The sequence below is a fragment of the Idiotropiscis lumnitzeri genome, chromosome 7 (genome assembly GCF_059441095.1).
Source record: "Idiotropiscis lumnitzeri isolate Australia: NSW breed Sydney's pygmy pipehorse chromosome 7, RoL_Ilum_1.0, whole genome shotgun sequence".
Taxonomy (NCBI): Eukaryota; Metazoa; Chordata; class Actinopteri; order Syngnathiformes; family Syngnathidae; genus Idiotropiscis; species Idiotropiscis lumnitzeri.
In genome coordinates, this window is record NC_142397.1 from 6,388,703 (window position 1) to 6,400,804 (window position 12,102).

At 42.8% G+C, this 12,102-nt stretch overlaps 1 protein-coding gene across 1 annotated transcript; it reads left to right on the top strand.

Annotated features, from left to right (window-relative positions):
- Nucleotides 1-5,546: 5,546 nt before the first annotated feature.
- LOC148333251 (alpha-(1,3)-fucosyltransferase 4-like) lies at nt 5,547-8,729 on the top strand. Its single transcript, XM_088300828.1, has one exon. The coding sequence runs from the start codon at nt 5,929-5,931 to the stop codon at nt 7,003-7,005; it is 1,077 nt and encodes a 358-aa protein (XP_088156954.1). The 5' UTR covers nt 5,547-5,928; the 3' UTR covers nt 7,006-8,729.
- The last annotated feature ends 3,373 nt before the right edge of the window (nt 8,730-12,102 follow it).

A 12,102-nucleotide genomic window follows, 5' to 3' on the forward strand; every position in this document is an offset into this window, starting at 1 on the left:
ACAAAAAAAAAAAAAAAAATCAAACCCGAAATCATCACAAACATTTTTTTTAACCACTGCACCTCTCCAAAGCGGTTGAAGCGTCGCTCGGCTCTTACAGGTTTTGCTTTGAAGCAACAAGGGGGGGGCGTGCACTCGTGTTGGAACGAGTCTGGCTCTTGGTTATCAACCCAAGTACAAATTATTATGAAGCCACAACACACATTGAACATGCCAGGCAACGACACCAGCCAAGGGCGGCAAAGGCAGTGAGAACTTTTTTTTGTAGCGTTCATTTTACTCCATTTTGATGCGCTTCCTGTTCAAACCGCATTTATTTGACAGCTTGACTAGTTACCCGCGACTAAGTTTATTCACAGCTAAAGGTAAAACGCGTGGCTTTACGGTCTGGAGTCTTGGAACGCGACGCACAGTCGGTAGATCGCGTTTCGGTATTTATGAGGGAAAAAGTTTTCCACTTGTTTTTTTTTTCACTTATTTATTGTGAGTGTATCTTTATTTAACGATGACTATAAAACCCATTCGGCAACCTGCAAGACTATCCTGGCCGAGACGAGCATGAGAAGACGATAAGGCAATCAATCGGCATATTAATGCAACAAGTCTCAGAGCAAGAGCAGAAAGAAAATAATAATCATTTTGGATGTTTTGCATTCCAAGTCATTTAAGCACACTTTGAAAGTGGTCAATGAGAGCAGCTCCCTAATTTTTCTTCTAACGATGGTACAGTCAAAGGCAATAAAATGTTTCCCCCCCTGCACATTTATATTGATTTTTTTTTGTTGTCAAGTCATTTTTACATTATTTGGTCAGCACCATTTCATTTGATATTTGAATACTTCTTCAGACCAACAAACTAACATGAGACCGATTAACCCGCCCCAGCCAATTTTCAGACAACAACAATGTAAGCATATGTTCAATGAAAAATAAAATGGATTTACACATTTACTCAGCGGTTGTAGTAACATAACGGAAGCTTTTGACAATATGTTTGGAACATGCTCTAAAAATAAGGTCAAGAATTATAAACCACTTTTCACACCCTATTTTTTTGTCATGTTGAAATTAGCCCATTTGAATGTGACTGGCCACCCCATCTCTCTCTTTTTTTCTAACTTTATCTGAAACCAACACTATTTGGCTGACACTAATTTGTGCATCCAACTCCTTGCAGCTCTGCTTACCTTTGGGCTTTGTCTGCCTGTTTGGGAGCGCTTGCCTAAAATCGTCTAAAGCAGTGCAGTCACTTGAAATGGGACTGAATATTGATCCAGCCTATCTGATCTTGGAAACTTGGTGTGTGGCGTAGTTAGGCAAAATTGCGCTGCTGTTACATAACAGCGGAGAAGGGTGCATTTTCAGAAATAGGTAAACAAAACATTGACTTGTTGAATGTCACACTTGAACTATTTGTAAGCATTCTTTGAACACTGCGAGCAATTAAAAAGTCCGACTATCCACACATGCTGACTGTGCCCTTAAAAAGTTGGAATATATGTCGTACATATTCTTTCCTATTGCAGCCACCGTACAAGTAGATGAACAGCCGGCCCGTCTGTCCTCGAGTTTTTCCTGGTGCTCACTGGCCGTGCCCGCGAAGTGCTTTTAGCGGGGCTTCGTGTGGCCACGTTAGAGACGGATGTGTGGCCCTCGGGGGCCCGCGGGCGCAGCGCAACACTGATCAGGCCAGACAGGCCGGCACGGCTGCATAAGATCATCAGCGCCCGGCAGTGCAGTGAATCGCCTCGGTGGCACTTTCACACAACCCCTGACCTTTGGTGTGACCTATGGGGTCATGATTAAGGTCGTGGGTCAGCGAGGGCCTCTGTGCCCCCCCCCCCCTTCCCTCTCTGTAGCCTCGCCGTTACTCGCTGGTGTTCATCTCTTTCTGTCGCTCACACTCCCACACCAGGCGCGACCAATTGAGACATCCTGTCCCCCGAGAACAGAGAAAGAGAAAATCAATAGGGAAGATGAGTGATGACCTGGGGGTCCCGTCGTAAAAGACTACCGCGCTCTCCGCGGAATACTTGAGTCCTACAAGTCACTTTTACACTGCTGGTTAAAAGTCATCGTTTTACTGCCTTTTTTCGTGTCTCACAGTACTCTAGTTGCGAACATGTTATTATATCTAATGTAGAAGAAGAGGCGCGGCGGCCATTGGGAATTTTGGGAGCTTCCCAAACGGCCGTCAATTTCTGGGCCGTTCAATCGATAAATTCCTTTTAAAATCAAGTAATCAGAAAAGTTACTTTTTCAAAGTAACTCAGGCAACACTGGTTCCAAACCATCACTCCATGGCCTGGTACCAGAATGCAGGACATTTGGAACTGGGCCGCACAGATGAAGATTTTTTATTTTATTTTTTTAACAGGAGAATCTTCGTTCAGATTGGGAATAATCGGCAGCAGTCTCGCCCCCCACACTTGGCCATTAGGAATAAAACAAACATTAGCACGGCCCTATGAGGACATGGAGACTATTTGTGTGTGGTCATGTGGCTTTTTGGCTCCGTTTGATTGGTCATAAGTGGTGTAGTTCGATTCGTGAAATCGTTATGTGAGCCACTGACGAATCAAAATCGATTGCGCAAGCCATAATTGTTCTATTAAAATTAAAAGTAGTGAGCAGCCTGCGCCATTGTGTTTAATAGCGGTTGTAAAGCTACTGCCGCAACTTGACTTGCTTGTACGTTTCGTGCAACAAATATGGATTAAAAAAAAAATAAGAAAACAAAACAAAAAGGAGACCGCACATTGCCATCCACGTCACACCCAGACCACGCAAACCTCGGCTGCTTCTGCGGCGAGACGTACATATGTTAATAATATCGGGAGCAGACTGCTGTTGTTTCTCGCCAGCCCCAGATAAACATCAGATGAAGAATCAGCTGAAAATAGAACGGTTCCGCTCAAAGGGGGAGGAGGGGGATAAATAATGCAAAAAGAATACAAAACCTCTTACGGGGTGAGCTGATCTCACACACACAGCAGACATGCACTGACACGCACAGTTGTTTTTTTTTTTTTAACCCCACGTTGAGGAAAAGTGAATGGATGTCACAGGAAGGAGGAGGACCCAGTGGAGTAACACATGCTCTTTGCTTCATCTCCTCCCACCGCTCAATGATTTACACTTCCATCCGGGATTCATGACAAACTCTTAAAGGGGAGGGAACAAGGGGGGGTGGCTTTGGGGGCGGGGGGGGCGTTTAAGGGAGGGGGGAAGTTGATGTCCGAAGACACACACAGCGTGCTTTTTCCTGCCAGATTCGGGGGCTTCTAAACGCAGATGTTTTGGCATTTTCACACCATCAGCACAACAACAACAACTCCAGGACCACATGTGGAACTACTTTTTGCTTTTTGGCTACTTAATTCAAACCGAGGCTTTTTGATTGGGTTTGATTTTTTTTCCCGCGCTGAATAAAACATCCGACATTTCAAAGTGTGGCGGCAATACATGTCTAATTCAAAGCTCTGAATATTTATTTATTGGCAAAATTAATAATACATGCTTTTGCCTCCTCCCCGATGGAATTCTACAGTGTCACTTGAGTGAAAAGATGTACCAGGTTCCTCATTGATGGGCAATGCATGGCGAGCTATCCAAAGTACAGCTTTGTGTATGGAGACACCTAGCGGTAGACTGACTGTACTGTCAGAGGATGAGTCATGACTAATAAGGTGACTTTTAATATTTCAACAAGGGTAGATTTTAACCAATATATGCACAAGTTGTTTTTAAAATGTAAATATTACATTTCAAAAATTATTTCTACTATATTCCAAATGTATAAACATGTTTCTGATTGTGTGTTCTCCATTGTTATAAATAAGCGCTTTGTTACCGCTCCAACTGTTGTGAAATGTGCTATACAAATATAGTTGTATTGTATACTGACTAAAAACCTGGTTATAAAACATTAAATATTTATAAAAATATTCAAATAGGCATGTTTTATATACTCCATATAGACTAGACAATTATTGCTCTACAAGCTATATATTTTTTGCGCTCAGTTTCCTTCCTTCCTGTAATCCAAAAAATCAACATTAGGGCTGCAAGATATTGGAAAAACATGCGACATTGTGCTGCATAAGTTGAATATTGGAATTTCTACATCATTGTAATAACATGTACCTAAAGAATTGACATTTTTAAAATAAAAATAAGAAATATTTTTTTTATGTGGCAAAATAAGCAAACTAAAGTAAACTAAATGTTTTTGTTATATAATTTATTTAGTGATCGTAGTGTTCTACTGGATTGTGATTCTCATTTAAGGTGACGTTTGATTGAACAAGTGGAAAATAATTAAGCAAAATCACACAACACTGATTGATGTACTCACCAAGATTTTTGAAACCGATTCAATTGCTGGTTTGGTCATTGTTTTCCAAAGAAAAGCAGATGTTGGCATAAGCTTTATTTTGATGATTTAATACTCACAAATGATAATCATGAAGGACTACAGAAATCAGAGAATAATTAGTCTTGAGAGGCTGAAATCAGAAGATTCAGACAATGTGAAGTTAAACAATGGCTCTAAACCAAACAAACTACTGCCCGGGGGCCAACTGCGGCCCGTTAAACGTTTTAATCCGGCCCGCCAAACTTGAAAAAAATTAAATGAATAAACCTCGTTAATGTTTTATTTTCTAAATACTGTGGTGTGTCTAAGACAGATATATTGTTGTAATGCTTTTGTTCATTTTCATTTAAAATTTAATTTATTTTTTTTCTCTGATGAGGTGAGGTTACCAAAACACTTCATCCATCTGCTCCTGGTCCGGCCCATCTGTCAAATTTTACAACCCATTGTGGTCCACCAATTAAAACGTTTGCCCACCCCTGCTCTAAACGATGACTCAATTATTAAAATACTTGACGATTAATGTGGGAATTGATAAGTTGTCAATAAATTGCAATATTTTTGACATATTGTGGTGCCCTAATCAATTTACAAAAATTTAAAATGATAATAAATACAAAATTCACAAATTTATCACAATAGATGAGAAACTAAATTCTCAGATTTTACTCAACAATTGGAAAACTAATAAAAAAAAAAAATCGGGGCACAGTTGGGGTCATGTCCCTCATGTGCACTGATTATTCATTCTCTCCAAAGTAACTTTTTTGAATGTTCTTTCTTTGCAAAACCTCAAAAGGTACAGTGTAAGTATACCAACCTGATAAACGGGTCATAAAAAGTTACTTATTTCCTGAGCTGCTGTGTAGATGTTTACTCAGTTTCGAAGTGGGTGGGAGGCCGTGATGACGTCACAGAAGCCTCATTCACCGGCAACAGGAACCCGCCAGCACTCTGCCACGTCCCGATCGTATGCAAGGCCAAAAGAGTCACAATTAAATCAATTAAAACGACTGTTTGAAATAAATACCGGATCAGATAATGAATAGATATCATAATCATCATCATCATGGTCACCAATGCAGGACTGTGGCTCTCGAGAACCGGAGTTACGCCTTTGCTGCGTGCGACGAAAATGACGTCATCGCTCCAGCTGGAACATAGCGATCTTTATAGTCCAATGTGCTGTACTCTCCAACCGCGCAAAACGAGTGCCTTCCTCTAATTAATGATTGTGACTTTATTTCTTTCATTATCTTTTTCTACAGAAAAACTAAATCATTTTAAATGTCGACGGCTGTTTACCTTGTACTGGGTTTCGTCGAGTGTGGTCACTTGAGTTAACATTTAGCGCCACAGCTGGGCTGTCGAATCAACTTCCAGAAAGTGACACTGCTGCTGCTGCAACAATTCTCTCTCAGGTGAAGGCCTTAAGTTATTATGCGATTCCAAAAGATTTGCAACTTCCCGCAGAGCTTCTGAAAGAGACTTCTTTCCCGTAGCCATTCTTTCTCAAACCCGTAACTTGTGTTCGGGGGTGAAGGGCACCTATGGGAATTTGGGCTCGACGTACCTGCACACGTTTCAAGAGGTTCCCCGTTTCGTTCAAACGTAACGCCAACTTCCGTATCGCGGGCCTAGTGGCTGCCACTGGGCTCGTCCTCCTGGGATTTTCTTTGCTCCGCTTAACGGAGCCTCTCACGACCGCTCCCGAAGTGACGCTCTTGATTTGGACTCATCCGATCGGGAAGAAGGAGCCACTTCCGGATTGTTTGGCGCGCTACGGCGTCGACGGCTGCGCGCTGACGGACGACCCTCGCGCGTACCCGCTCGCCGACGGCGTGCTCGTGCACCACCGCGACGTCGCGGCGGGAAGAGCTGCGCTGCCGCCGGAAGCGGACCGGCCGGCGGGGCAGAAGTGGATATGGCTCAACTACGAGTCGCCCTCGCACACATCGGCCCTGTGGCACCTGGAGGGGCGCTTCAACCTCACCATGAGCTACCGGACTGACTCTGACATCTTCCTCCCATACGGCTTTTTGGTCCTCGAGCACAACAGCGGGAAGCCGCTCTCAGAACCTTATAGAACCTCTCGTCGTGGCTTGGTGGCGTGGGTAGTGAGCAACTGGGTCCATTCACACGCCCGCGTGGCCTTCTACGACCAGCTCAGCCAGTACATCCAGGTGGACGTGTTCGGGCGAGCTGGACGCAGCATTCCGGAAGGCCCCGAAAGCGTGGTGCAGCTCCTAAAGCAGTACCGCTTTTATTTAGCCCTGGAGAACTCGCAACACACGGACTACATCACAGAGAAGCTGTGGAACGCCGTGCTGGCCGGAGCTGTGCCGGTGGTCCTGGGTCCCGCCCGGAAGAACTACGAACGCTTCCTGCCACCAGATGCCTTCATCCACGTAGATGACTTCCCCTCAGTCAAAGATTTGGCTTGGTATCTGCTGGCGCTCAGGCGGCACCCGGAACGATTGCTGAGGCACCTGCGTTGGAGGACGGGTTTCAAACTTCACCAGCCCTCCTTCTGGGGAGAACACTACTGCATTGCCTGCAGGGCGCTGAGGAAGTCCATAGGACACACCCAAGTGGTCCAGAACTTGACTCAATGGTTCAAGTCCTGAGGAGTCGACTGCTAGCGTACAGTTAGAAAACAAACATAAAAAAACAAACACAATTTGCAGGTGACGAGGAAACAGCCCTGCGGCCCATATTGAAAAACCATCAGCAATTGACACTGTTGTTATCATTTGAAACCAAAATTGTACCAACAATTTAACTCCTAACACTTAAAAATAATTTCAAACTCATCTTGCCACATTCCTCAGGGACGGGAGGTGGCCATCGGGAATTTCTAGAAAATATGTTCCTGAACGGCCGGTGTATTTCCAAGTTGGTGCTGCCCGTCACAGCAGCCAGCTGCACCACCCCACGTTTGCCGGCCGCATCCCGTCACCGACTACGACTACGCCCCGCCGACAACATGTCATAACAAAGAAGCTCAACCTAACTCCTCCCCTGACATGAAAGCTGCAAGAACAGCCAGACAATAGTACATTGACATAATTCCTTGACAGCAACTACTACTTTCCTTTTAGCCACGGCTTGAATATGAGTTTTTCAGCAACTAGCTTTTTATGGGTAAAAAAAAAAACCCTGACAGATTAATCAACCGGTTAATTTAATTGGCCATTATTAGATCCTTTGAAATTCAGCAAAATCTTGCCAAATTTTGCTTTTTTTTTTTAAACACGTCACCATATTACAAAGAAAGATAATGACAATCGTTCATGTTAGCATGAGAGGCGAAATGTTTTCGAAGACAACTAGAACAGTGCAGTTATGATCAATTCTATCCCCCTGAGTAAATGTAGGTGTGAAAAAAAAGAGAGAGAGAGAGGGGGATTCTCCTCTATTCACTTTCACCAATTTATTGAACTGGACAACAAAGCAAAAGTAAGAATCAATACACTCATAGCTTAATTGGCAGAGTCATTTTTAACTAACTGATACAATATAAATACACACTCACAAAAAAAAACGTCTTTTCTTGTTTTCTGAATATGTTTAAATATGATTTGGACAACTATGCTGTTTGGATAAAATGAAAACACTTTTAAGGCCTCTCCACACCAATCCGACGTCGGCCATTGTGGCCAACTGTCGCCTCGGACCGCAAAATGACTGAAGCACACATGGCAAAACTCGACGGAGACGCCAACTACTCCGGACCTTCTGCGCATGCATGACAAGTAGTACCCCTCCATGCCACCGGCGGTGATAGTGTATAGATGTGTAGGCTTTGACGGCGATGTCCAATAACGGCGGTCTTTTGTGAATGACAGTAATGAATTTGTCTTTGCGTTCTTCTGTCCAGCCAGCCGTTATTCCATAGAGGAGATGTAAAAAATGAGCAAAGTTTATTATTAAGTTATTAAGAATTGGCTTCACTTTTCACAGCTTTTCCGCTTTCGTCACTTCCGGTTCTTGTCCAGCGCACTGAATCGCTAGCTAACTGGTCATTTAACCCGACAGCCTCACCCGATTCTATGTTGAATTGAACAAACACGCCCCCTCAGACATCACAACAACGGCGCCGACTTTACGACGTTCCGCGCTACACAAAATAGACAACGTGTACCGACTTTCCTACAGCCAACGTCGGATTGGCGTGTTGAGGCCTTTTACAGATCATGGCGCAGACGTTAGCTGCGTGGCAAACGGCCAACTAGTGTGGATGATTCCCACCAGGCCACGCCCCCTTTCAACATGTACATTTACTGTACTGTGTGTGTGTATGTGGGAGAGACTTGACTAAATTCTGCTGAATAAAATCGGTCTTCTGTTATGTTTTCTATTTATTTCACAATAGGGCCATTTGTGTATATTACATATGTGACAAAAAATAGTAGAATTACACTTTGTATGTGTTGTTAAAGTGACCACGTAGCCTTTTCTAGCTAGCACGTAATGAGCTAGCGAGTAGCATTTTTGCTGAATGATTTTAAAAAACAATCATGATTTTTTTATTTTGCAATTATTTTGCAGTAATCTCATGCATTTTTTTCAACAAACACAAGCTATAAATTAATTTATTAATTTATGACAATAAACTGATTTATTATGAATGTTTTGCTTTTATAGGTTAGGCTAAAAATAAAGTCTAATGAATTGTGAAGTAATGTGATCATTTATTTATATACATCAATCGTAATTAACATCCACTTTGTTATACCTGAAACCTTGATTCACAGCCCTAATGTATACCCCCCTCTCACCCCACTCCGTATGCAGTTAAGTAAATAAACACCCAAGGCAACTATTTGAGGAAATGTGGCAATTACATGAAAGGCAATGTTTAAAGACAGCCAACGACTTCCTGTCATGGAGGTTATTAACACACACGTTTTAATAATGCTCATCAGAGACAACAAACGTACAAGTGCAGTAATGCATTCCTGTCATATACTGTAGTCGGGCCTCCCTCGCTATCCTTTCATCTGTCCCTTTTGCCCATACGTCTCCCGAACCCCAACCCCCACCGACCACCAATCAGCCCCCCACTCCCCTTCTCTTTCTTCTTGTTTTTCCTGTCTACTGAACAGAGACATGTTGATATGAGGCCCCGCTCGCCCGGCCACAAGGGAGCAAGTCTCTGGTGCCTTTTGATCAGCTGCAAGATCAGACATGACACTGCCCCCCCCCCCCCCCTCCCCTAGCCACCGCAACCCCCCCGCCCGCACCCACATACACGACAGCGACTGATCATGCAGCATAATGGGCAGCCGCGGACGACCCCGAAAGATGCACGCCCACGCCTGTTCCTTACGTACAGCCAATTGAAGCGGCCTGTTGTTTACCTCTGCTCGCACACTGCGCTCGCTTGTTTGCTGGACGCCAGGGATGGCGAGCGCGTGTGACTGTGTGTATGTGTGCGATCTCCCCTTTTCTGGCCCTTTTTTGTTGCCTTTGACAGTAAGATGGATGATCGTAATCACACAGGAGCCATCAGCGAGACAGAGTGGAAGGTCCACGGGTCGGCGAGACACAGCCATGGGAAACCAGCCGTCAGATTACTTGGCGGCGCGCTCGATTTTCGCGGACGTGGACGAGAATATGAAAAGTTCCTTTCCATAAAAAAATTGGAATGTGTTTTAGAAGGAAAATCTTCACAAAAATAAGTAACAATACAATTGAATAGAATATTAGAAATTAAACAGGTTGTACATGATGATTGGACATTATGCGATTTAGCCACCGGGGGGCAGTATAGTATAGTTATCAAGTCACAAACAAAGAAGACTTGCAAGACTACTATAAGTGACTTGGTAACCTAAAGTAATATTTAGGGCCCGATCGATAAATCGGCAATCCAGATTTAATCGGTTGATATTAGCTTTTTGAAATCTTTTTTTTTTTTTTTTTAGACATTAACCCATTACAAAATACGAAAGATAATGAGATGCAAACACACAAAATTGGAAAAAAAAATCAGCTGATATTTGCAGAATTTTCTCTGTTGTAAAATTTAACAAATACTAAAGGTCAAAGAATTGTAAAACAAAAATTCATTCAATAATTCATATCTTTATTATTGTAATATCTATGGGACAGATAAATGTTATTTTATTAATTAATATTTATTAATATAACTAAGTATTTTTTTATTTTAATCAACTGATTAATCGGTCATCAGAATTTTATTTGGCCAATTAACAGTCAGAATCGACATCAGCCTTAAAAAAAAAAAAAGAAAAAAAAAAGATTGGTCGGGACCTTGTAATATTAGTCGTTTTGTGCAGAGGATAAAGAAAATATGCTGTAAGAATGTTATATTGTGAAGTGAGTCGATTTTGCCACCCTATCCCCTACTAAAATTTTTGCTCGCAAGTCAAATCGAAAAATCCTTGTAAGTCAGGTCACTCATATCTCAAGGCACAACTGTGCGATTCCAAATGTGCGAGACGTAGAGTGGACTTGTTTACGTGAAATTGTACCGCAAGTCAATATGTCTGCCGAGGGGACACTTTCATCTACCGGTCCCACTTTTCACTCCCCAGTCAGCGGATGTTTTGAGGAGAAACATCTGCTGCTGTACAAATGAGATTAGATGGTCTCCAGCCTGCGGGGTCATATGAACAGCGCAGTTAGTCAAAAAGGGGGTGGGGAAAAAAAAAGTGGAGAGGGAGGCTGAAAGGAAGCACGGACTTAAATCTTCTGAAATTGCTTTAGAATCGGAGGATTCATCACAGCACACATCAACGTCTTTAACCGTAACCCCCCCCTTTTTGAATCTCATATTGATAAATGCAATTTTTCACCTTGTTGCTAGGCAATGACTCATCTCAGCCCCTGGAAAGTTGTCAGCCGCTGACACAAGGTAATATTTAAGGAGGAAGAAGAAGGAGAAGAGGAATTGAAATAGACTGCAGTTTAGCAACAGCGGTGATGTGCAGGTTGTTTATGCTTTTGGAGATGTTAACCCCCCCACACCACACACACACACGCAGTCATACCTGCTTGGGTCTGTGCACCATTGTGGCGAAAGTCCCCCCCCACAGTCACTCCTTCTGGGTCCCAGATGTTGAAATTCATCTGGACTGGGTTACTTTATAGTAAAATGAAAGGAAAGTTGAGTGTCCACAGTGTGTTTGTGTCATAAATTAGTAATAATTGTAATACGCAAGCGCAAGAAAGGGAACGTTCTGCAATTTATTGAGGGCGAAGTGAGCATTTAACATCCATTGCGAAGTAAAAGTCAGCCAGTGTTAATCTTTTGGGTAATCGGTCGGTCCCAACAATAGTGTATGTTCGCCCAGTTCATTTTAAGCTGCTACATTGACCGACACTATATTGCTACTTATATATATATATATTTTATATTTATCTACAGGTATTTACATGCGAGAGTTATTTTGGCTTGTTAGACTTGTGTCACATGACTTGGTTTCACCAATCATATGATGGAAGGAGAGCAATTACTCGGATACATTAATTATTTGGGCTATTTATTATCTTGCACTAAGTTGGCCCATATTACTCAACACACCAATTGTTGGCCACAACAAACACTCAGCTGACTGAATTAGAAAAATAAACAATGCAACCATAATGTCCCTCCGCTCTATTCTAAACTGTGATGTTCCATGAACGCGCCGGCCTGCAAGCTGTTGCAGCTCCACAAATGAAGAGAGACAGCCAGTCGTACCTGATACACACTC